Source organism: Cygnus olor, chromosome 1 (genome assembly GCF_009769625.2).
Source record: "Cygnus olor isolate bCygOlo1 chromosome 1, bCygOlo1.pri.v2, whole genome shotgun sequence".
In the NCBI taxonomy this organism is placed as follows: Eukaryota; Metazoa; Chordata; class Aves; order Anseriformes; family Anatidae; genus Cygnus; species Cygnus olor.
This window is the reverse complement of record NC_049169.1, coordinates 59,888,622-59,914,746: the sequence shown is the minus strand read 5'-3', so window position 1 is coordinate 59,914,746 and position 26,125 is coordinate 59,888,622. Positions and strand designations below refer to the sequence as shown.

Sequence of the window (26,125 nt, the reverse complement as noted above, 5' to 3'; positions counted from 1 at the left end):
TATTCTGTTCATAAGGAGGTCTTCACTGAGAGTCAGATTTATTTATTTTTTTAATATTCCTTTAAAAAAAAAAGTGTTTCTCTAAGCTTCCTGTATTTCTTTTGGGGTGGAAGAAAAGTATAACATTGCTACATTTACAGAGCATTGTTAAGGGAGACTTATTTTATGAATGTCGTTTCTGGCATTTAGAGATTCTGGAGCAAAAGGCATTCTATTTTAAGCACAGTATACTTACTGTCACTCTGTTTTCATGGCTTGCTTTTCTGATTGACAAGTAAAGCTGCAGCTTTGCTGAAGCAGACAGCATTTAGAAACTAAAGTGTATCCTGAATATTGAGGAAGTGCTCGAAGTCTAAGCACGCTGGAGTTTAAGTTCTGTGTTCTCTTGTTCTGTGCATTGTCGCTGAAAACCTTTGAAAATAAACAAAAAAAGCCTTCCCCAGGCTCAACGATAAATTCAATAGGAAATATATGTTGTTCTTTATTAATTTCCTTGTTTTTTTTTGTTTTTTCGTTTTTTTTTCCCTCTTCTTTTTGCATTTATTACTGAAGCTTAAAATAACAAAAATGGATGCAGTGGTGGTTTGGTTACAACTCTGACAAACAATATTTTTTTCTTCTTTTCCTCTTGGCATCACAAACAGCTTGAGCAATCTCTCCATAAATACCAATACCTTTAAGTTCCTTGACAAAAGTAACGCAAAAGGAATTGCAAGCAGCAGTTTCACCTTTGTTCAAACCCAGTGATTCCAATTCACTGGAGATCTGGCTGGTTTTCAATGTCGTGTTTCCATTTTGCCTTTCTCTACTTGGCTGTCATTGAATCTTTATTACATTATGTATTACCCCTTCATCTCCTGGTGGTTCTTCTCTTCTCTGTTTTGGCCCCTGATCCCAGTCACCATATTTTACAGTATTTACTGAATTTGGGACACACCTACTGCGTCAAGAGATTTTGCAACCCCCCTTTTGCGCATGTCAAACATTCTTGACCCTTGCAGTAGAGAAACCTACTCATAAACATATTAACTCCACCAGACAAAGGGAATCAGTTTATTCGCAATAACAGGAAACTGCTCTGTCCAGGAAACAGTTGTCTGGCCAGAAAGCTCCAGCCTTTGTCACACAATGGAATAATTTAGAAAGTGACTCCACCTGATTCTAAGGAGATGCCATTCGGGTATATAATCCTCACTACAGGTTGCATTTTATACTGTTTGCTTCATCTTTCACGCAGGTATACGGTGCTCATCTTCTCTTGGCCACATTTGAAGAAGTTATACCTCCGCAGCGACTCACGGATATTTCTAAAATTGCTCACGTGACCAACTTTAAGCACCATGCTTTCTCACAAGGCGTAGCCGCTCTGAAGCGCCTTCTCTAAGCATGTCAAGGAGGTAAAAGAAGCCCTGTGCAATATGGTGTTTGGATGCTCCATAACTGACTGCCGCTCCCCAGGCACAACGCTGATTACCTCCCAGAGGCTGCAGCAAATGCGGGGATCAGAAAATGCGATAAACACAGAATTTAGCAGAAAAATCACCAGGGGGGAGGGGATTCAACCCACCCCGGGGCGGGAGGCCGACGCCCAGGCCCCGGCACCGTGCCCAGGGGACTAGAAAATGGCGGCGGGCGGGAGGCACGCGGGGCTCTGAGACCTCGACGGCCGAGAGCTCCCGAACCGGGGTCGGAGGAGCCGCAGCGGCCTAGGGCCACCTGCCCTGAAACGTGAAACGGGGCGGCCGTGAGCTGAGCGCCGCGGGGGAGCGAGCCTCGCCCTGGGGCGAGAGAACCGACAGTGGGAAGACAGAGGAGGAGGAAAAGGGCAAAGACACCAAGGGCCTGGCGAGGCCCCCTCAGGCGGGGCGGCTGCGGGGCGTCGGCCCCTTCCGCCTCCCGCCGCCGCCTCGGCCCCGCCCCGAGCGGCGGCGGCGGCCTGACCCCAGAGCCGTCCCCGGGCCGTCCCCTGGCCGGGCGGTGCGGAGCAGAGCTGGAGCCGGAGGCGCCGATATGGCCGCGCCCTGGGGTCTGTCCGCGCCCCTCAGCCCGGCGCAGCTGAAGCGCATGGAGCAGCACCGCTACAGCGCGGCCGGCCGCTCGCTGCTGGAGCCCTGGCTGCAGCCCTACTGGGCCTGGCTGGTGGAGCAGCTCCCGCTGTGGCTGGCCCCCAACGCCATCACCCTCGGCGGCCTCCTGCTCAACTGCCTCACGGCGCTGCCGCTCGTCGCCTCCTGCCCCAGCGCCACCGAGCAGGTACCGCACGGCGGCCTGCCCCTGCCCCTTGCCCCCTGCCCGGGGCCGCCCCCTGGGCTCGGCACGGGTGCCCCGGGGCGGCCCCGTCAAGGAGCGTGGCTCCGGGCCGGGTGGCAGCGGGGCGGGTTCCCCGCGAGAAGCCGGGGAGGTGGCAACGCGTGGGTGTGCGGAGAGCAGTGCGGGGTTCGGGTTAGCAGCGGGCAACACTTGGTGTCCAGATGGCTAGGGAGTCCCACGAAGGGGCGAGTTGGGCTTGGTGGGAGCCTCTCCCCTTGGTGCCCATCACCGAGCGGAGGGGACCAGGGCCTTAACTGGCCCTGCCATGGCACCAGCAGGCACCATGTCCCACCTTGCATCCCACGAGTGTGCCTCTGCTCAGGCGGCTCGCTGGGAAAGAGCCGTAAGGCTGGTAGCCCCCTGCTCCAGCCTGTTCAGTTTCCCAGTGCAAAATTTTCATGGTAGTTACTGGTGGGAAATATCAGGGGAAGATTATTTTGTGTAGGGTCTTTGTGTCTTCGAAGGGTGGCTGTTATATTGTTCTCAAGGGCTTAAATCTTAATGGCAGAGATGGTAGTTGGTTTGTGGTTTGTTTTCTTTTTTTTTAATAACTTATACATACTTAGGTGAGTATTCTTGTTGACAGGAGCATCCTTCTTTGCCCCTAATTCCTTTTCCCTTTGTGCTAGAAGAGGTATTTGTGGTAGTCATATTGAGAAACTGATCTGGGTCAAAGCTAACTTTGCTTTGGTCTGACCCTAATTGCTTCTCTTATGCACATCAGCAGGTAGATGCACTCTGACATTACACACAATAAGGAGAAAGGAGGATGGAGTTGAGTGAATGGCTGGAAACCACAGGTTGTCGTCTTCTAATGGCACTTTCAAACTTAAAATACTTGTAGAACAGTTACCTGGAGCTTGCTTTTGTGATGTAGATATCAATCCTGTGCCAGCTATGTGCCATGATGTTCATTTTAGCTTTTTTTTTTGTTGTTGTTGTTCAAATTATTTTTGCTTTGAGGACTCATACTAAAATAAAAAAGATTGCCTTGCAGACAAGAAGAATTACTTCTTCCAGGAAAGCTTAGGTTGAGTTTTAGGAACTTTTGCATTTTTCTTTTTTTAATTGCAGAGGCTGCATTTTATAAGAACCTACAGTCTAAATTTCTCTGTTTAGATATCAGTATATCAATTATAAATATGTAGAATAAAACCAGACTTCTTCTCCTATTGTTTTATTCGTAGAGTGAGGACAAAAGTTCTGTTGCCTCCACGCTGTGAGCAGGCACTGAGTTTTTTTTTTTTGCTGCACCCCTTGGTCATCATCATCTCTCTCCTGCTTGTTGAATGATTCAGCTTTTCTCCCACCTAAGATGTCAGATGTCTGGATGGCTTTTTAAAAAAGCTAAAACCGTTGCAATGCTAATAGGTGTTGTATGTGCTATTGTAATACCTACTTTGTACTTTTAATTTGAATGTGTGGGCTGCAAGGGCTAGGGGGAAGGTGGTCATCATGTCAAAGATGACCAAATCACAGACTGAACTAATAGGATAGAGCATTTCTACATAACCTCACTGCGCTGGCAAGCCACTTGCTCCATTCATGAACAAATCTTGATTACCTGATGCAGCGGATTAATAAGGATGTGTCATGTTCTCTTGGTGGAAATGTAGGAGCACTGGATAGAAAGAAGTAGCAAGCAGGTTTTTTCTTTGGTTGGCTTGTGGTTTTTTTTTTTTTAAGAGTTGTTTTGTGTGGTTGTGTTTTCTACCATAATGAGTCTTAATTGAGCCATTTTTAAAAGTCCTGCTTCGAAAGCACTGAAGTCTTGATGTCTGTACAAGGCATCCGAAACAAATAAGACTGGTAGTTGGTAAGCCACGAAAGTAAGTCTTACGAATAAAAGCATCCTCAAGCCTGGTCAGACCGGAGTCCCACCTAGCTCATGCTGCAAACAGAGCTCTTTCCTGTGGTGTGCCCTTCCAGCTGCCAAAAGACAGCAATTTAGGAGTTTCCCAGCAATGTGTTCTACTCAGATACTTGTTAGAACAGCAACAGATGGATCTATTTCCCCACAGGCACCTACCCCTCCATGATTTTGCCTTCTGAATTCTTTGTTTTGAGCCTGTTTATACTTTCAGTTTCTATTATGTCCTATTTTAGTGAATTTCCACGATTTAATAATTCTTTCCCTGCCAAACACAATGCAATTAATGTCTAAAACCGTACAACGCTCCCTTGTCCTCTTACTGTGTGGCAGTTATTTCCTCCAGCCATCTCCATCAGCATCAATAGCTACTGAAAGTTACTGAATAAACACAACATGTTCTGGCTTTATAAATATTCTCTGCTTTAGTAATGTCGTCCTGTCTAGAAGCAGCATGGGTTGTATCGCTGTCTTCTATAAATGCACACTTCAACATAAGCCTTCTTATCTCTGCCTGAGTCATTAGCAGGCTACACCCCTCAAGCGCTGCTGGAACTAAAATCCACGCCTGTAGATTTTTATAGCGTTAGTCCCAGTTTCCTACTCAGTCCGTGTAACTGAGGGCAGGACAACAACCTATAGAAATAACATATGCTACACTTGCTGTGGTGGGTGGAGGGGACATTTTCGTGTTCTGTAGAGAGTTGATATATCTTCCTTACTGTGATTGCAGGCTCTTTTTTCTTTCTTCCTTTCTTTTTTTTGGATACTAACCATAGAATATTTAAGAATTAAAAGTTTTGCTGACTTAAGGTAAGAACAGGGTGTGTTTCCTGCATTAGAGTGTAAAAGGAGCACATCTTATATGAGGATTTCCATTTATGCCACCCTTTGTTAGTGAACAGTTTGTTTTGCCAAGAAAAATGCTCTACAGCAAGCTGACTTCTCTGAAGTAGCTGCAGTTACTTCATTAGATTTTGCATGTGAAACCCTAGTACCCCTTCCCATTCTGAGGAAAACTGACATGTTTTTTTCCTTGCATCAATACCGGGAAGAAAACTGGCTGAAGATAATTTTCCCTCTATCTTTTTTTAAAAAGAGAAAGAAATCTCTGCTCCTGCCCCTCTCATGGTTGCTCATTGAGGGACCCAGCTTCAGTAAACCTTAGAGCTCAGCCACAGGTCTCTATAATATTATGGGGAGCTAGAATGTTAGCATAGCATTTTCATACTAACAGTTAACTATTACTTTGTATTCAATTTACATCTATTAAAAAATCCTCTAGCAGTTATAGCAGGATCTAAGCAAAGAGTGGCCAAAAGTGATCGGAGGGAATTTCATCCAGTGATAAAGATTCGTCCCACATGCTCTCAGCTAGTGTGTTCCATCATGTCTCGTTTGGTTGTGTTGTTTAAGGCTTTTCTTTCTGCTGTCCAGAATTTAATGGAGGTCCCCGGGAACAGAGACAGGCAGGGAAAAGCATAGGTCATGGACTTGCAGTTTGAGGAGTGATGGGAAAAGGGGTAGGGGCTCTGGCGAGCTTGTGCAGGGAGCAGAGCTGGGGAGGGACAGGAGGCAGGGATGGCTGACTTGGTAGAGTTGAGTTGCGTTAAAAATGGCACAGTGACTTTATAAAAGGGTGCAGTGCCTTGCTGCAACATGCTAGCTAGAAAGCTGTATGTCCAAAGAGACCAAAAAGCAGGGGAGGAGCCAGATGACTCCAGCTGACCCTACTATTTACTGCTTGGAGGGAGAATAATGTTGGCAGGGTGCTGCCTCTGCTTCTCTCTCTTTTAAGACCTCACTCAAAACAAAAACATCAACAACAAACTCTAAAAAAGTAAACCCTTTAAACTGAAATCAGGGTTGTCTTTGTTTATTTTCCCCCCTGTCAGAGGGAAGGTATTGACAGGCATGGCACTGTAAATAGAAAGGGCGCACCGGAGCTTTGCAGGAGAGACAAAAGAGGCGGATACAAGGGTGCGGTGGAGCAGTTGATAGGGGCTGAGATCCTGGGGGCTGCGAGGGAAGAAGCTCTTGGCCGGGCAGAGGAAAGGCGTGAAGCACTGATTGGGGTGGGGAACCTGCCCAACACCCAAGGAGTAAAGAACAGAGTGCTCCAGGAGTGAATGGCAGTAATTGCTATTTGGCATAAAAGAAGACAGCAAGGTTCGGGAAAGCCTGGCACAGAAGGACAGAAGCTCTTTCAGAGGGAGCTTGTTGAGGAGAGGAGGGTGCTGGAGGAATGCAGGGAGTCCACAGGTGCATGAAATGTACTTGGGCTGTACTATGATTTTTTTTTTTTCCTCCCCTTGTTGTAATGCAGATTTAAACAGCCCCTTCCCTTCTGTTATTGTTAGTCTGGTTGTACTTAGGGCTTCGTGCTGAAAAGTGAGGGAAACGATAAACGTTTTTGGGGGGAAGGAGGAGGAAGTTCCATAAAAATGGCTAAGATAGTGTATGGCTAATTTCAAGATAGAGCAAAATAAGGGCTGTGTCGTTGGACTGAGGAAATGAGATTATGACTGAATATGATGTGTAATGAAGCGGGGGGGAGGGCAAATATTTAAACGTTGCAGAAACTCGGGCTGTTGAACTCCCTGGGCTTGAATTTTGCTTGAAATAAGTGGTGAGGGATCTTCTCAGCATATCTAGTCTTCTGCAGCTGTCCCCATGCTCTTCCGTGGTGTGCTGTCACACGAGCAGGAGGCTCTGCGAGGACTGCTCTCCAACCTACACCTTCTCCTGAAGGCAAAGCATGCTGCACGGTCCTGTCAAACTCCGTATGCACATTATCTTGGCATCCTTAAACACCGGTATGACAGCCTCTGGTTCTGCAGGCAACCTGACCTGTACCAGACCTACATTTGACAAGATTCTCGAGCTATATAATCTTTCAGACATCCCTTCTAATTTAAGCAGAGATGCTTTTTATTATTATTTTTTTTTTTCTTTCCAGCAGGGTTTGTGTTCTCTCCCTAGTTCTATTAGAATAGCATCTGGCTCTGGCCAAATAATGCATTTGCTTGGACAGGATATAACTTTGGGCAGAGATAATAAACACCTCATCAGTGGAAAGCTGATGGTTACTGGGAGCCTTCTGACCTTTCTGCCGGGTCTTTGAGCCGTGTCAGCATTCTCAAATGCTCTCGCTTCTCTAATTTGCGAACTGCTTGGGCCCAATGTGGGAAGATGGCCAGGGACATCGCTGGGTGGAGGGCCAGGCGTGTGAGAAGGCGGAGGAGATGGCAGCTACAGCTGTATCGAGAGGGTGGATGGCCGAGAATCGGTGGTGGTTAGGAATTTTGGAGCCCTCGGTGTACCTTTGGTGTTTGGAAAACTGTTTTACTATATAAAAATAACATCATCCATTTAACCTGCTAAACGCATAGCTGATAAAAATGGTCTTTGGTCCTTGCCACCTTGGGTTCAATTTGAACTGAGAGGCCAGGGATGAAATGCTCCAGATCGTGTTTCTAAGCCCTCTGGCAGTTCGGATGCTGCTGTCCCTCCTCTTAAGGGGATCTTCCGCTCCCCACAGCTGTGGGAATCCTGTTACAGGTATTAGTGGGTACAGGTGATCCTCACTGGGAAGAGGAGGCAAGCTCTCCCCCTCTTTCCGGGTTGTTGAGGAGAATTGTTGTAGTTTTTGGAGTCTGGGGGCTGGTTGGTTTGGTGTGCCTCAGCAGGAGCTAAGGCAAGCAGGCTTGGGTCAGTGGTCTTGGTGATTATGCCCATCATATAACTTGCAAATAGACAAAAGCCCTTGTTTTGCCAAAAGATCTAATAGAGAGGTCAGACTTGTAGCTGCTTTGCTTTTTTGAGGTGCAAGGTAAGGTAAACATTGACAATGTTACCTTGAAGAAGATTTCTTACATCACATATTGTGGAGCTACGGCAACTTTCTCATAAACTGACGACAGTGACCAGCGAGCAAACTTCCTGTTTTCGTTAGGATTGAGGCTGTATGTCATGGAGCTTGCCTTTCAAAAGTCTGTGATAATACCAAGCATGTGGCATAAAACATTACAGCTAATGATAAAAAAAAACGTGACACAACAGGTTTTTGTTCCTGACTGTTTCAGTTATGGAAATGATCCGGTTCAATGGGAACCTGCCCAGGTGCTGGCATTTGACTTAGGAGGTGATCTGAGCCTCAGGCATCCAGGAAACCCATGGTGGCCTGGGCAGAGCTGCCAGGCGTGGCCTGGTTTTCTTGCCCTGATCCCGGGATTACCACAACGAGCATTGATAGATCTAAAGCTAGCTTTTTGTAACTTGCAGGAGTATGTCACAGCAAGGGGCGCCTCATAAAACCCTGAGAACAATCGAAGTGATATTGGTGGTAAATTTGGGAATGTCTTTAAAATTATTGCAATGAATGCCTACAATGAAACTGTCGGCTTCTCCCAGCCTTTCTGCTCGTAGAGCTTCATCCATAAATCTGCGTCAGGAGCTGGCTTGTTCGAGAATATCTGTTTTTCTCTCTACAGCAAAGTTACTCTGCAGAAGCCCGTATAGCTGCTCTGGTACCTTTAATATGTGGATTGTGTCACAAGTAAAGTGATCTTAGCTTCAAGAGGGTCCTAACTGCGCTTTTACCTCTTGAAATACTGACCTGTGGTGGACAGCCCACTCTTGTAGCCGCTGCCTCCCTGCAGGACGTGTGCCCAAATGAGCTCAAACCAAAGAAGGCCCTGGGGCTCTCAGTTCCTCTGCACAGCTGTCATTTACTGAGCCACCACAGCAGTGGACTCCTCCTGCTGCTGGTAGGCTCTGTCCCCTTCGTTACAGGAGATAAACTTTTTCAAAAAACAACTAAGAACTCACTCCCTGGTTTAACCAAAAAACAAACTACTTTTAGTTGAACTGGACTGACAAGGGAGAAGAAACCTAAACACCTGGACTAATTCCACTGGTAACCATCAAGCGCATATTGCTATCATCACCTGACCTGAATTTCCATAGTGTGATCTTTGGTGTTTTGTTGAGTTTTGTTTGTTTGTTTCTGTCCCATACCTGTATGTTAAATATCAGTTAGCGTGCAAGTGTATACTCACCCTCTTTCACCTGCTTAAGGCTTCCAACTTTACCTGTGACTTACAGTTTTTTCTTGGTTTCCTTGGGGAGAGGTGGCCTGGCCAGTTTTGAACAATGTTGTGACTTCTCTTGATTTGTATGAACATACAAATCCAGATGTCCTACCTGGACTGGAGTCCCTAATTCTCTGACTGTTGCTTCAAAGCTGGGTGAAGCAGCCCAGCTTTTCTGACTTCTAATGGAGGAATTTTTAGGTAATGAAATTATCCAAGTAACAGGTAGCAGGAAAACCATAAATTTGCTGACAATACTGTTTCCATATTAGAATCACAAAAAAAAGTGACAACACACAGCCTTTGATACATGAGGAAGTCTTAAATAAAAAGCTATGGCTGTTTTCAGGCTCAGATCTGAACCTCTCTTAAGCGCAGTTCTCGGGAAGGGTGTTTTGTGATCAGTGTAATTTGAGGCATAACGTTTTCTAACGAAAATCCTGGAGTACAATGATGAGGAGGAAGAATCCTCTGGAGAGGCAGCTCATGGCATCTGTGTTCTTATTGCTGCCTTCTCCTGTCCCTTGTAGTAAACTGATCGGCAACTGTCAATTTTTGCTTTTCCCCAACGGTGGCACTGGGCCCATCTGAGTAGGGACAAGCCTCAGCTCACTGAGAGGTTTGATCAGTTGTCTCTAATAGCCGTGACTAGGCTTACGAAATACATACGCATAATTGTACTGGTCTCTTTGCACTACAGGACAGGAACTGTAGAGGTGTAAAGCCGGAGCAAGCAGCCTCTTACCTGGGAATGGGAACGAATTAAGCATTGTGGCTGCTCACTTATTTAAGCTGCAAGTTGCATTTCCAACATTTATACCTAACTTCAGTGCTTTCTTCATGAACAGCACTTCCAAATGTTAAGGATACCGCTGGAATCCACTTGAGGCAAATGTGTAACCAGTATTTTGTTCGAGAAGTGTTGGAAGTAATTTTTAGTAAAAACAAATTCCTGCACAAATGAAGACATACTGACTTCATGTATGAAAATGATCCATTTGAAAGGTACTAGTGTGTAGGATGATTCCTTTGAACCTAAGACTGATGTTAATATAGCTGATCCACAGATTGTTTTGAAACTCTAATAGTCAATATTAACCAGATAGTTGTTCGTTTGTATTTAGTGAATGGTTTAATTTCTTCAATTTAATTTCCAAAATGCATATATATTCAGTCTTTGTGTGTTGGAAAAGAGCTTCTTCCATAAGAGCTAAAGTCTTTTATTTAGTAAACTGTAACAGGTTCTAATACCTATGTTGTAAATCTGAGCAAATGATCCGGGTATCTGTCACGTGAACTGCTGAGAAGGTTCATAAGTGTCTTGCTACTACTTTATTTTTTTAAAGTAGTTTCACTTTCGTAACATTTTTCAGCACAAAGCATACAACAATAATAGAAATACTGCAGTCTTAAGGTGGAAAAATAAGAAGGGGCACTAAAGTTTGTTTTTGCTCTTTAAAATAAGAATAGAAAGACCTCCGTTTCCCTGGGGTACCTGGAATAGTTCATTATGGTAGTTACTATACATAGTAGTTACTACAACTCACATAGAGACTAGTGCACAGAATTTGGTTTGTCCATTAACTAAACAGCACAATGTAGTATGGTTCTGTGCTGCACGATATTTTACTTTTAATGAAGTAGATTATTGGCTAAGGATTTGGGAACTGCCTAGTGACCTTTTATATGAATCTCTTTCAGGCACCTTTTTGGGCATACATCCTGGGTGCGTTAGGACTTTTTATCTACCAGTCGCTGGATGCCATTGATGGGAAGCAAGCGAGAAGAACAAACAGTAGTTCTCCTCTAGGAGAACTCTTTGATCATGGTTGCGACTCTATTTCCACAGGTAGCCTTAATCTACTGTTACCCATCCTAGTTTTAAAAATGTTAGCTGTTTTCAAGAGGAGCTGACTAGTCACAGACTTGTTGAAATTGGAAGGAACCTCTAGAGATTGTTTATTCCAGATCACTGCTCAGAGCAGGATCAGCTAGTTCCCTTCTTTTGGGATAACTCCCCCATCTCCTGGTCACCTTTGCATCCCTTACCAGTATCAGGGAGGATATTTCAGAAGTACCTTTAGCAGGTATTGGGTAATACACAATCTGCTCTTACTGGTTGTACATCTTCATCTGCTTTGAATGAGCTAGATGATGAACAAAATATTCACTAAGAGGATTTTAAGTGCCTAAAAGACTGACATTGGCACATGAGACTAAGGGCTTTGCTTTAAGTAAGAGGTTCCAAAATATCATTTGGGTAGTAGGGCATCCAGCCTGGTGGCTAGGAGGAGGATTTATGTTACTTGTAAGAATGAATTTTTAAAAATTTGGTTTGGAGTCCTGAAAAAGCTTTGTTCAGTTTTACTTTCCATAACCTAGCTGCTGTTGGTGGCAGTACCTTCTGGTAGCACTTCTACAACAGCTTAATGGCCAAAACGTTTGCCTTGGGAACTGGTATATTCTTTATGCCTCAGTTTCCAGCACAGTACTAACTGTTGGTCTCCCTGAGCTGGGCCCTGCAATTGGAGCTGTGTCTGTGACCTAAAAATGACGAGATGACAAAGCCCACAGAGGGAACGACCATTGTAGGCTGGAAAGTGTGGCCCTCACGTTGAAGAGCAGGAGTCCTGTGTCTGGGTCTCTCCCACCAGGACTGTCCCTGATGTTAGCTACTTATTAAAGTATCAGTCATATAATTGTTTTTGTTATAGTGATGTAAAATGCCTTGTGATTTAATTTCTCTTAACTGCAAGCAAAGAGGGTATGTGACTAACATGTTCATTTCTGCTTTTCAGTTTTTGTTGTCCTTGGATCCTGCATAGCAATCCGACTAGGAACAAATCCTGACTGGTTGTTTTTCTGTTGTTTTGTGGGACTGTTCATGTTCTATTCTGCTCACTGGCAGACATATGTATCAGGCATATTAAGGTTTGGAAAGTAAGTAGGTATCTTTAGAACTACATGTGACAATGCCTGGGGCCGCTAGCTACTTGATCTCCTTTTCTTCTTGTTCTTTTTTTTTTTTCCCCCCCTGCTCTGTATTCCTATCACCTGCTTCCTTATCTCCCTTCTGCCCTAGCAGACTTGTGTTTTACCTGGCAAGAACTTTAAGACACTGAGCTATACTGTGTACAGGACTTGTTCTGTTAGCAGCTGATTTTAGCTATATATGCTTTGTTTGCATGCATTTGGCTCTTGCCTGCGGATTTGTTTACGGAACCCATACAAGCACCATGCAGGCCAGAACTGTCTTGCCCACAATGTAAACAAGCGCCCTGTGTAGGAATAGGAACAGAGCAAGCATCTATGCTACCTCTCTTCATAATCTCCCTGACATGGAACAGGTTCAGCCCAGGGGACTCTGAACCACATGAATTTTTAGAGAATTTTCCCTGGCAATAAATACATTTCTCTTCTACAAACATGTTCAGTTTCCTTTGAACAAGCTCTGCATCCAGCACAGGCTTAGGCAGGGAGTTCCACCGAGTTATGCCAGTGCTTGAAGAATTACCCCAGGTTTATTTGGGGGTTTTGCTTTTAATCTGGCTCATAATTGGCTTTGATGTGCACGAGGTTTTGTGTTAGTTCACAGTTCTAGTGACTTCTGTGATGCTGCTCATGACTTGGTAGAAATTGAGTCTGTTCTCACTAAATTGTAGGAGGAGGGGTCATTGACAATCATGTAAATGATACCAATTTCAATTTAACTTCTAATTGTGTGGGGAGTGCTGTACCCTCCTGTAGCCGTGGTGGTGCCTAGTATGGTCTTTTGCTGTCTTTAAACAAAGAGCTGCGCTTTAGTGATTTCTGAAAAGAGGAAAAGCGACATCCTTCGCAGCAGTGTTTGAAACGTGACAGATGAAGGCTGTCCTTGTGATAATCCTCATTGTGTTGAGCTGCCTGCTAGCTCTGTCCTGCAAGAAGCACCTTTAGCACATCAGAGCATCGCTGGTCATGTAGGCCAGTGGTCAGCTATCTTTGCGTGCTGTTTGGTGTCTATCTCCCAAGCAAGCTGCCTCTGCGGTAATGTTAAGAGATCTTTCTTGCTGATAATGCGTTTTGCCACACAGACTATAACTCTTGTACCTGCTTACCCATCCTGCTTTTTTTAAAGGATATCTGTAGACAAAAATAGATGCTTTTTTAGAGTGATGGTTGAAAGAGGATAACTTCTGTACGTGACAGTGGACTGCAGTGGAAATGGACTATGCTGTAAGCACAGGGATTTTGTACCATTGTTTTTCTGTGCCTTCTGCTCCTGCATAAAATGTGAGAATGATTTCCCTATATTAAGAAGGCACTGGGGCTCGCATACTATGTAAAACTTCTTCACTAAAAACTTAGTGGCTTCTGTGTAAATACAGCGGTAATGCATAGTACAAGCAGTTTGGAATGGTCTGGTGTTCCATGCTTGCTGTTTGAAGCTGAGCAGACACAACTTTTCTCTGAGATAACTTATTTCTGTTTAGTGAAAGCAAATCAGAATTTTTTCAAGGCTCGCAACTTTCTCTCCTAGGCATAGAGGTGAGAGTCTAAATGAAGGCAATAGTATACAGCTGTAACTATGATAATACATAATATGGATGGAAGCTCTCACTGATGCTGTTCCTGAATTAGTGACATTTGATTTTGGAAGTTAAATGCCAGGTGAGTCTTAGCATTGGTGGCCAGGAAGGATCAGAGCAGCTGGATACCATGCCACTGTCAGGCTATGTAGAATACTGTCTCGCCTGATAAAATCTTTGGACTTAAATTTGTGCTGTGTTGCAATCAACTGTCTGAGCCGCTGTAAAATTAAGTACTAAACTTTGTCACATACAGTGTCTCAATTCGGAGTTCAAGCCTCCTTCCCCTCCAACAATAAAAACTGCTGTACAGCTCAGAAATCCAGGTTTAATTGTACAGAGTGCAAAGTCTGAACACTTGAATTTGCATCTGAATGCTTCTGCGTGACATAACAGACAAACTCAGCGTGCATCTGCAGCAGTAACTGAGCAGTTGTGATGCTTCTTCCCTGGTAGAGGAAAAGCCCACTCCCAGCAGCACTGTCCTATTTCCCCCACGCGCTCATGTCATTGACTTGGAGCCAATTCACTAAACAGGCAGAAAACAAAAACTTGCACGAGGAAACAATTCGGCTTGCTGGCACCTCGTGGTCTGGTGAGTACTATAGCCAGTAGAAGTGAGGGAGCAGAATGGCACAGGAGGGAGAGGACGGCCTGTTCTTACAGCTTTGAGCAGTGACGAGCACCTCAGCATGGCATCTGGTTGTGACTTAATGGCTCTTCTAAGACTAAGAGTTTGAAATCTGTGGTGAAACTTTGCATATTTTGTCACTGTCTTTCATTTGAAAGTTCAACGTTACTGTGAGTGTCAACATCAGATAAATGTTTTCCATTAGCCAAGAGCTGATTCCTATCTCCTTTTTAAAATGCACTGTTTTCTGTGCAGATAGTTTGCATGCTAAGCAAGAAATGAAACAACTTGACTTTGGTCACAGTACTTTAAAATAGCAAATCTGTTTAACTGCTTACGGGAATGTCACATTTTAAATATCCATTTTTACTGCTTGCCAGTAACTTCAGTACAAAGATCCAGTACCTGTCTCAAAACCTTCACTAGCATAAACAGTACATTAGACATGCACTTTTATTTACTTATTTAAAAGCTGTATGGAAAGTATTGACTCTTTCTCTTGAGCCTCTGATGTTCTTCTTGTTTTTGTAAGTTTTGTAGGGTTTTTTGTTTTTGTGTGTGGTTTTTGTTTTGTTTTTTACATATTCACGTCTTCTCAAAATAAAGCATTTCAGTGATCAGAGACAGTAAGATAGTAAGGCTGTCTTGTCTGAGAACAAAAAAGGTGGAATTCAGAGTCTAGAAGGCATACAAGGCCACCTGTTTTATAAAATCTTTTACGGAAGAAAGCACCATGTCAATTATGACCTCTGAAACACGACAGATGTTCAGCTATCCACTATCTCAGTCCTCAAAATACTGCCCTTATGTTTTGCAGGCTGTATCTGTCAAATTGTCATGATACAATGGCTTAAAGAAACCCCTTCTGTCCCATTCTGCTCTTCATGGTTCCTACTTCTGTATGATATACTAATAATGGAAATGTTTGACTATGAGCTTGCCTTAACGTTTAACTTTGATTTGTTACTTACCCAAGAAGTCTGTAGATTTATTCAAAATTCTAAAATAGTTAACAACGTATTCATTAAGCACTTTTTTCCCCTATTAAAAATGTATGTAGCTTGTTCTAGATAGGCTTATAGGTTTAATTTTAAAGGTTAACCAAAGATGTGTGCCTCCAGGTAGATTATCTTTCTCAGTCAAGGAAAATCATATTCTTTATGCATTTCATGGCTTGAGGAGGTAATTTGAAATAACTGGGTTTTGATCTGTTCTCCCTGCCCCCATCCCCTATACTCAAAGGGAACAGAACCTTTACTTTCAACTAAATTTCTATTCTATTCTTTTCTTCCTAGAGTTGATGTAACTGAAGTTCAGATAGCCATAACGCTGCTGCTTTTGATATCAGCGTTTGGTGGAACAGCAATATGGGACTATAAGGTAAGTGTATTAGGTATGCAGTGTTCGGGTAGAGTACAGAGCTCCTGTTGAGTTCCCAGTTTCCATGGTATTTGAAGCCATCCTATGCAACGGTCCCCTTCTAGTTCTCTAATGTTCTGTTTTGTTGTCTTGTACAAACAGAGGTTATATTTACATTGTAGTTAACTTAGATATAATAGTGTGACTTCCTATACACAAATTTAGAGCTGTGTAGAGGAAAAAAGACCCCATCTGCCATACATAAACTTCTGATCTTCTACTGATACTCTGTTTGTAATCAAGCTTTAATACATTTTTTTGTTAGCTTTCCTTTGTGTATTTTATTGTAAGACAGACATATCTGTTCAGCTAAATGATTTATAGGATCATTTTATTGATCCTATATTTAGGATCAATATTTATTTTTAGAAAGCTTTATTTTAAAATTGAAAGATTAAATGCATTAATCTGTCAAAACTATGGGATGAAATAATTCAGATTTACATGTCAGTGGAGATGTACTGATTTTTAATGGGTTATGTCAGAGCTGACATAAATGTAAATACCTATATTTAAAGAATTGTTTTCTGTCCAAAACAGAAATAAAATATTTTTGTCTGGCTTTTATTCTGATCTTTAAAGATGTACTTCAGTATGCATCAAAAGTATATGAGACTAACATCTTCATCTTTTGTAGTATCCTTACTTAGAAATAAATAGTCCTGTTTGGTCATAGGAAACAGAAGAGCTGAGACAATTCCTTGGTGTTGATAACCCATGGATATTGATCTAAATATAAACCACCAACTAATTCAAATTATTTCACCAGTTTGCACAGTCATTAGAAAATGTTTAGATGAACCTTGTTTCCCTGCTCCATCCTTTAAGGTGCTTTTTGCTCTGTTTTCAAACAGCATATTTTTGTGTTGCTAAACAAAGTAGGTACATTAAAATTTAAACAGTAGTGAAGTATGATTGTTTCTTCTTCAGCAATAAAATCTGTGGTAGTTATGCCGTATCTCAAAACAATCTACATTCAAAAATATAATCAATGGTTTCAATTTATTGGTACTTTTTTTTAATCCTCTGCTGCCTTTGGAAGTTTCCTTGAAACTGCAATTGATTCTGAAGGTAACTGTTTAACTAAAATTTTTATCTGGAGATTATCCTAAGTGCAAAGATACAGCATACAAACAACATGTACCAAAACACAAGGCAGGCAGATGGTATTTGTGTTTCCTGGGGTCCAGTATTGTTTTACCCACTGAAATGGAAGGATCTATCCTTCCTGCCCCTCCCGTGTCCTGGCAAGGCAGTAGTCTGTCAAGTTTTTTGCTTATAATGTTCTTCAAATATTTTTACTACATAAGGATATACAGAGCAAAATCTAGCTTAACTTCATGACCAGAACTTAAATACTCAAAAGTTGAGTTTAAACATTCCCAAAAGAAATTTGACATCTCCTAAATAAGGAAACAAATTCCAAATACTGTCTTCCAGAGCTTGTTCCCAGGAAAACAGTAGTTCAAATAAAATGACTGCTTATAAGGTTTCAGTAGCTTTTTTTAATCACTTCTTTTCTTAAAAAACAAACAAAAAACAACAACACTCTTACCATTGACCTTTACTATCTTTCTCTTGTTTTTCTTGCTAAGGTCCATTTGGTAGGCTTAGAGCTGAAGTTTTTTGTGGTTTTTGGCATACTGTGTGGAACAGCGCTTTCTTTTTTCAATTACTTCCGTGTCATCTTCGGTGGAGGGGTTGGAAAGAATGGATCTACAATAGCAGTAAGTTACGCCCATAATTTATTGGCCTTCAGATAATCATAAGGGTTTTTATCAGTTTAAGCAGACAAGCATATGAATTTCACACCTTAATGATGCTCATTTGTTGTTTGGAGTGTTTGATGGCTAAAGCAAAGACTTCAGTACCTGTCTGCTCTCTTCCTGTTCCTGGATTTCTTCTGTCACAGGAACAAACAGTGAATTTTCTTACAGAATTGCATAAAAGTCACCATAAGGATGCCAACAGTATTAGCATAATGCAAATGGTCTTTCCCTGAGTTTTGACAACTCTAATTACTCTTATTTAGTGGGTGTTGCAGTATTTGTAAAATGTTGGTCTTACGTTGTGATTGAAGCTGAAGATGAGTTTTCTGTCCCTTTGTATTTCAGGGAACAAGTGTTCTTTCACCAGGTGTCCACATTGGGCTACTTATCACACTGGCTGTTGTGATCTATAAAAAATCTGCAACCCAGCTGTTTGAAAAACATCCTTGCCTGTATGTCTTGACATTTGGATTCGTGAATGCTAAAATCTCACAGAAGTTAGTGGTAAGTAATCTTGTTTCAGTCGTAAACATAAAATGTTTCCTGGCTTAACACTTGCTTTCTGAATCAGTGAGCATTATGCAAGTTTTCCTGTTCTGCCCTGCCTCCCTATTACCAGTTTCACTATGACCAATACACTGAAATAGACTCAGGCTCCTCCAGAGAGATTATGGTATATGATACTGATTTAAAAATAAAAATAAAAAAATAGTTCAATGTATTGGTTAGAAATTTTGGTTTTATTTAGCTTACTCCTAGAAATAAATTGTAGTTTATACACTGACTTTAACATCAGAAATGCAGTTACTGCCTTAACTAGCAGTGCCTTACTAGCAGTGCCATGACTTCTGACAATTATAAAACATGAATTTACATCCTTATTAAAATGAGGAGATAAGTTTTTCTACCTTTTGTCTCTTTTGTAATTAATAACCTTGTCAATGTATTGAAAAACAACAAAACTAAAACTGGTATTCTGCAGGCTTTCCAGCTAAACAGGAATTCACCTACTTGTCTACATTACTAACTTGGTTCAAGAGAACTCTGTTAAGAAGACTGAGCCTTAAGATTGAACCTGAGGCAATGTATATCAGCCAGTCGGGGGTGCTTCTGAGCAAAGCATGTTTTGCCTTGATGCTTTATGCATAGCTTTGAGGATCATCTGCTCCAGAGGCAAATCGGTACAAGCAGCAGGGAAAGGCTTTTGCCAGGTTTAGCTCCCCCGGTTTTCTGATACTAGTGCAGGTCTTGTTCTTAACTCAGTGGAGTGAGGAAACTGCAGTAAAAACCTCTTAAGCTGTGCCAGGGTGTGAAGCTGGATGGAGAGCTTCCAATACAGCACTTAAAAAGTAAGAGTGGGGAACCCAGTCAAATAGCTAAAATGCACGGAGATAGATGTAATTAACCGTATTACAAAAGAACACTGAAGGACCTTTGTACTGATTTTTTTTTTACATAATAGTCAAGATATACTGATTATTGAAATAACTGATATCACTCATTGAAGTGCTACATATTGACTGAGTAACCTGGAAAAAGGTTATTTGGCCCTTAAGAAAAAGCCTGTCAGGGAACAGCAGGCTCTGGAGCATTTGTGAAGCCCTTGGCCTGTCTTCTGCTTATTTCCCAAAGGCCCCTTTGGAGCAGGCAGCTGATGTTTAAGGACATCGTGCTTTCTCGCAACTCAGGTGGAAGCTTTCTGGTAGATACAGTGATCTTGCAGTAGTGCATTCTGTGCGTTGTGTTGTTGTTTATTTTTAAATAGGTGGCTCACATGACAAAAAGCGAGATCTGTCTTCAAGACACTGCATTTATTGGGCCAGGTCTTCTGTTTTTGGACCAGTACTTCAACAGTTTCATTGATGAATATATTGTTCTATGGATAGCATTGGTAAGCATTTTGCTTTGTATTTTTCATGTGGCGCATATTTAAAGGAATGGATTGAGAACTGGCTCTGACATTCTGCTCTGCCATTTTGGACTTGCTCGATTTCACCTGCCATTGTGGAAAGAATGCCACGATACTGTGTAAATACATGTTTTGAGAGCTAGCTGGCTTTCTTTCCTTGGAACGGAGATCTGAAAGTAAAATGACAGATCTCTCCTGTAATTATGCTTTAATTCAGGTGGTTTGTTTAAAGTTACTCTAACTGCAGACTAACCTTGTTTGTCAAATTTTCGTAAGCACTTAGTGCTGTTTGTTTTTCTTCTTCTAAAGTAGACTAGTGTATATCATAGTGCTAACATGCTTCTTAAAATTGGATATATACTGATCAAAGCACAGCTGGGATAGTTTTGAAAAATATTTGTTTTTAACCTGTTGCATTTTTGTTTTTTTTTGAAGTTCATATCCTTGTTTGATATGCTGAGATATGCCACTGGTGTATGCCTACAGATCGCTGCTCATCTTCATATACATGTCTTCAGAATTTCATCTCATCAAGCTCCTGAACAGGTTCAAAACCATAATGACTGATTAAATAGGTCAAGGAGAAGAAAAACAGTTAGGGGAATGTTGAATGAAGCAGCCTCTCTTTTTGAGAAGACAGCTTAAGCTTTTCAATAAACTAGCGTTGTGAGAAAGCTCATACTATCCCAGATATTACCAGATGTTAGAATTACTAAATACAAAGTCCTGCAGATTATAGTGTGATTAATACTTTTGAACCAGGATCTACTTCCCCCTATGTTCTAGATCCTGCAGCTGTTACTTTAACCCATGAGTACCACAATCGAAACCATTGTTTCCAGTTAGGTAACCTTAATTCTGTTCTGGTCTGGGGAACGTAAATTGCAAACCATGGTGCTACCAACCAGAATTCTAAGAGGAGTTTCACTTTTTCTTAGACCAAGTGACTAATCTTCTAGCATTAGTTTCTAAAGTCTTCTACTGTGAAGTGGTAGTCAGAGGCATCAATGAATACAGTACTGCATTGTCAAGGCTGGTAAAATGAGGCATCCATGAGGTAAAACTAGTAATGTTTTGGTATTAGGATGAAGAAGTATGGAACAGGAAAATTATCCTCTACTCCAAAATACCGTTGTGAGTGCCTATAGTGTGAGTGCCTATAGGATTCATGCATTCTCTGGTATCTAAGTATATAACCTACTGTTACTAAACACAGTTGTAGCTTGGATATTTTTTTTCTGAGCGCAGTTCTGGTTTTGTGGCCATAATAAGGTTTGCCTCCTTGTGCTCCATTATCTAGACTGTAGTAGCTGGGTACTGTGAGGACACTAGCTTTACCTACCCTAATTTGTGTCTGTGAAACTGCACAAGTTGAATGACTCAGTTCTTTGACAAACTTTAGTGACTGTTTAACTGTGACAATGCAACCCACCCAAATGTGACAGTGCAACCCACCTATGTATAATTAATTCCCTCTGAAATATGTTTGCTATTGCTGTATTAATTTATCTTGTAACTACCACTGTACTTTATCCAAACAAAACTGCAAGGAACTAAAATCTAATGCAGAGTAAAACTCTCCAAAAGAGAAAGTCAGGCATAGTATCAGTCTTTCTTCTTGTCATCAGCAAAAAGCTGAATAAAAATAGCTTATTGTCTGTGCTAGCAAATCACTGCACACAAATGCAGCTTAAGCTCAAGCTCCTTTAAAGAGGTAATATGTGAATATTATTTTTGTAAAAAAGCTGTTGAATGTAAGTGTTCGTTACCACTTTTATTTGCTGCCATGTAGCTGAGCTGTAAGTTCATAAAGACCTTCCTGAACTGTACAATAAAGAATGCTATAATTTGTTTTAAAAATATTACTGCTGCAGCTTTCTAGCTGCTACATATTAATCCAAAAAGACTGCCTGAGGTGTTCAAAGAAATTCAAAAGGGGGGAAAAAATAGTGTACATTTCTGTCTAAGAAGGAAATACTGATATACTGGAGGGATAGTTGTACAAGTTACTGCCAAAGGAGCAGCATGCCAATTAAATACAGATTAGGAGTTCAGTCCTTTCCAGATGAGCCCTACTGTTTCTGTTCAAGGCTGGGAAAGATACAGCATCTACACCTGAACTTAACCTAAATACAGGTCATGGCTAAATAAAAGGGAAAACGGTGAAGACCACTTCACTTTGTCTGAATGCTGTAAAAAAGAAGTTAATCACCAATCACCTGATAAAAGCACATGCATAGGCAACTTTTTAGAATGAGGAGGTTTAGTTCCCCTGAAACCTCAAAAATGTAGTGTAGTAGTAGGTGTAAGTGCTTATAAAGATATGGCAGAGCTAAATAAATGGTAGGTAACTACTGCAGAAATCAGAAAAAAAAAGAATTAATAGTGACAAATAACCTAGTATTGAAGATTGGAAGCAAAAACTGTTAACTGTATTTTGTGACATCATCTAGTCATCCTTAAATACTGAACCTGAGCACCACAGCTCAAATTAGCATTAGTAGTTACCTGATTCCCACCACAGGCCCATACTACCTCATACATCATTCTAGCAATGTAACTTCTGTGTTTGCTCTACCTCTGAGTCCTGTGAGACACAGAACAAAACAGCTCCATACAGGCTACTTGCTCAACTTCAGTTGCAAGCTAATAGCTAACTAACGGAAAATTTAGCTATCCCTAATCTGGCTCCCAGAACCTATGAACTGTCATCAGTTAACTGGATTCTGCAGTAAAAACGCTAGTAAGCTGGGGAGAAGAAGCTGTATGGACTGGTTTGGAAATACATTGTTATAAAATCATCACATTTGCATGTATTGGTGGCTTCTGTGTTATCTATGATTATATTCAGTCTAACAACTAAGTATTTTAGGAACTACCTAATTTGTAAAAGCGGATATTTGGACATAATGGCTTGCTATAAAAACAAACTGCACACAGGCTACTCTGGCTGTTTAATTTATACTGATTGTAATGAGATACATGAAAGATAAATGCTTTATCCTTAAATCAGGCCTCCCTGAACTACTAGTCATTTGAAATTGCAAAAATTAATATTCCATCTCAAGCCTTTTAATAGCTTGTACCAAATAAATGAACTAGATTACTTTAGCAGTGGTCTACAAGAAATGCATAGCAATGTTTAATTATGTTTACTTTAGCAGAGTCATGTAAAGCTGTAGTATTAAGCTCATTGTTCAACTAAAGAAACCTACATTTGGACAAATAACAGCAGTTCATAAATCTTATTGGTACAAAGATACTGCAATGCCTGTACTGATAAAAGGCCTAACAATTTAATTTACTATAATACACGTCATTAAACAATCTTACATGAGCTATGTCTATGAACTTTTATATCTGCTGACAGCTCAGGAGGCTAGATGTTGAAACAACAAAAGTCTAATCTGTAGCTTTTGAAAAAGGCTTCTATTTGCAATGCACATAAATGTTTAAACTTATCATATAAAATTTAGGGAACGCATTTTTCATCAATTCTACCTGTCTGAATTTGGCATTATAGAAAGTGAAACAATGCAAACAGTCCAATGCCATTGAAAGCGAATATTAAGTAGTTAAAGATTAATTGGACAGACAGGAATTGGTTCAGGGTTTGCTACCTCTTCCTCCCCCTGCAAAGTAATAAATTTGCTAATATGCCTTCTCACAAAATTATCAGACACAAGGTTAGAACAATCCACTAAATCATTTAATAGGAACTTTAAAACATTTAAATCATCTTAAGGTAACTTCTCTATGGTTAATGCCTATACTTGTATCGTGTTACTTAGGTACAAGTTGTTTCTCCATTGAGCCATCAGAATAACATGGACTGAAGAGACTTGCGAACAGTTGCCATCTCTTGCTGTTGCTGTTACAAGAAAAGGAGATAATACTGAACAAATGCCAAACCAATGATTCCTTAATCTAATTAAATGAATGTCAAATGACTTCTTTACAGAATGTTCTATTTTTGTATTTAAGTTCTTGATAAATCTGATACTTACAGTGTCCATCATAATCTTCTTCTGCAACATAGCCATTTCTTTGCGAAGTTCATTTTGTGCACCAACTAGAAGATTTTCATTGTTTTTCTCTAGTTCTTCCATGCTCTACAGATTAGGATAATCTTAATTCAAAACTGCTTGATGCCTCAGGGTTAATTTGAAAAAAAAAAAAATCTATTTTTCAGACTACAGTTCAATTTTTATAGCAGCAGTGATAATTACAGATGAATTTTGTCATGAACCTGAAAGAGAAATTGTGTGGGACTTTGTGCTCCACTCTACATTACTGTTTAAACAATATGCACATGGCAAAGGAAGCAGTCCTTTCCACTCAGCATCTCTGAGGTCCCAGCTACTATCCTGCATTTCAATAAACATAAGGGTTCTACAAGAAAAAAATTGGACACATACCTGTCAGGAGTGATAGGGGTACAGTTTAATGTTATGACAACTTTAGAGACTCGACATAAGGCCTATAGAAAACGTTGAATTTGCTCCTCTTTGCACACTTGACTCCAAATAAGCTAAGGTGAAGCTCACTGGTTATCTTCCCTTTTGCACATACAGTTATGCTTAACTGATGTACATAGCTGCATTTTCTTTAGTTTGTATTTAAAGTTAAGCTGATTTGAGGCTTGATATTTTTTACCTGTTGATATTCTCTCAGGAGAAAATTCATAGTAATACAGTTTTTCATCTTTGATGAAGACATTGTTGACATTTTGAAATGGTTATTACTAAGATTTCTGTAAGATCCTCTGCAAATTTCAGCCATCTTAAACTAAGCATTGAAAAATAAATTTAAAATAGAGTGACTGTCTGACTTGGAAAAAAACAGATACCATAACTAACTAATTTCAAAAAAGGGACAGTTAGGAAATGACTCAAATAGAAATTAAGGCTTGTTAGAAAGTGCCAGACTTTACCCCCTGTACCAGTATGTGCTGGGGGCTGCCCAGCTGGGAAGCAGCTCCACAGAAAAGGACCTGGGGGTCCTGCCAGAAGCATGTCCTTATGGCAAAGGTGTCTGAATGTCCCAGGCTGCTTTAGGCAAAGCATCACCAGCAGGCAAGGGAGGTGATCCTTACCTCTGCTCAGCGCTGGTGAGGGCATGCCTGGTGTACTGCGTCCAGAGAGACATGGACGTGCTGGGGGGAGTCTAGTGAAGGGCCAGGAAAAAAGATAGTTAAGGGACAGGAGCAGCTCTCCTGTGAGGAGAGGCCGAGAGAACTGGGACTGTTCAGCCCGGAGAAGGGGAGGCTCAGGGGAGATCTCATCAATGCGTGCAAATACCTGAAGGGAGGTTGCAGAGAAGAGAGGGACAGGCTCTTTTCAGTGCCAGGTCACCAGCACATGGGCACAAACTGAAGCACAAGAGGTTCCCTCTCAACATCAGAAAACACTGCTTTACTGAGTGTGTGACTGAGCAACGGAGCAGGTTTCCCAGAGAGGTTCTGGAGTCACCATTTTCAGAGACATGCAAAAGTTATCTGGACATAGTCCTGACTTGCTGGACCAACCTGCCTCCCAGTGGTCCCTTCCAACCTCAACCACTCTGTGATTCTATGATGCCTTACCCCTGTACTCATCACAAAACCAAGTGTTTAGGGTGCTTACATTTTTCCCCTCACAGTGTAGATTTCTAATAACTTACTTAGAAATAGTGGGGGAAGGAAATTCTGGGAATAAAGTGTTTTGTTCTTAGTGTACAATGACAGGGAAAAACTTTTTAACCCAAAAGAAGCAAAATTTTTTAGTAGTAGTACTCAATCATTTTTTTTGTTTGCCGTCTAGCATGTCAGCCACTTTTAGAAAACGTTTGATCATTATAACTCAAGTTTAAAACACAATACGCTTCCATAAGCACTGTCCAAAAATGGTGTTTATAGGACTGCCAAGAAATCCAAAATAATGCATACATCAACAGTAAAGTTAAACTGGATTGGTCATATAACCATCCAACAGGACCTGTTTTCACTGTAAGCCATTATTTGTCAAATTCTTCAGTTGACTTCTTAGTGAACATTTAGTTTTAATAGCAGCTTATAAGAAGGAAAACCCTTTCTAGTCAGTGTTGCTCAGGAAGCAGAGGAATTGTAACTAGGCAATTTTAAGAGAATTGCCACTTATTAACAGGCACTTCCCTTACAAGAAGCAGCAACAGCTAAAAAGGTTAATGACAGAAAAAAATTGGCATCTAATTCTCATTATGGAGGATGCATGTGCCAGCAGTAATAAAAGTAGTACGTTACAGCATGAAGTGTATTTTTAATAGATTAACTTTTCACTTTTTTCAATATGCACCAAAAACCTAAGGGACAGTTAAGACAAAGGCCTGTTGATTTGACCAACTTACATAAGCTTTGAACTGGTAACTGGTAAACTCAGCTTTAAGCTGAGCTTGGTTTAGAAAGCATGCTCTGAGGGTTATGCTTAAATATGTGAAACAGGAGAGCCAATCAGATCCCTGCGAGAAGACATTTAGGTAAAGCATTTATAAACAGATGTAACGTGTATGCATATATAGAAAGAACAAGCCATGTTTTAAC

At 41.2% G+C, this 26,125-nt stretch overlaps 2 protein-coding genes across 9 annotated transcripts in view; one reads left to right on the top strand and one right to left on the bottom strand.

Annotated features, from left to right (window-relative positions):
- The first annotated feature begins 1,905 nt into the window (after positions 1–1,905).
- On the top strand, positions 1,906–25,217 carry CHPT1 (choline phosphotransferase 1). 2 transcript variants are annotated; one of them, XM_040544931.1, is made up of 10 exons: positions 1,906–2,253; positions 10,975–11,122; positions 12,072–12,213; positions 15,768–15,852; positions 17,487–17,618; positions 18,006–18,164; positions 19,426–19,551; positions 20,005–20,115; positions 23,361–23,440; positions 23,577–25,217. In XM_040544931.1, the coding sequence occupies exons 1-9, from the start codon at positions 2,011–2,013 to the stop codon at positions 23,403–23,405; spliced, it is 1,191 nt and encodes a 396-aa protein (XP_040400865.1). In that variant the 5' UTR covers positions 1,906–2,010; the 3' UTR covers positions 23,406–23,440; positions 23,577–25,217. The 2 variants fall into 2 exon arrangements, with proteins under 2 accessions (XP_040400865.1, XP_040400864.1); XM_040544930.1 differs by lacking the exon at positions 23,577–25,217 and having other exon boundaries at positions 23,361–23,516.
- Positions 20,010–26,125, bottom strand: part of SYCP3 (synaptonemal complex protein 3) — a 15,448-nt gene continuing 9,332 nt past the window's right edge. For 6 of the 7 annotated variants that reach the window (XM_040544939.1, XM_040544940.1, XM_040544937.1 and 3 more), the window contains 2 exons: positions 23,577–23,681; positions 23,257–23,440 (listed from right to left, as the gene is read on the bottom strand). In XM_040544939.1, the coding sequence (XP_040400873.1) occupies positions 23,387–23,440; positions 23,577–23,681 (159 nt within the window). In that variant the 3' untranslated portion in view covers positions 23,257–23,386. Of the gene's footprint in view, positions 20,118–23,256; positions 23,441–23,576; positions 23,682–26,125 lie in introns of those variants that run through there. The other variant, XM_040544934.1, reaches the window with a different exon arrangement.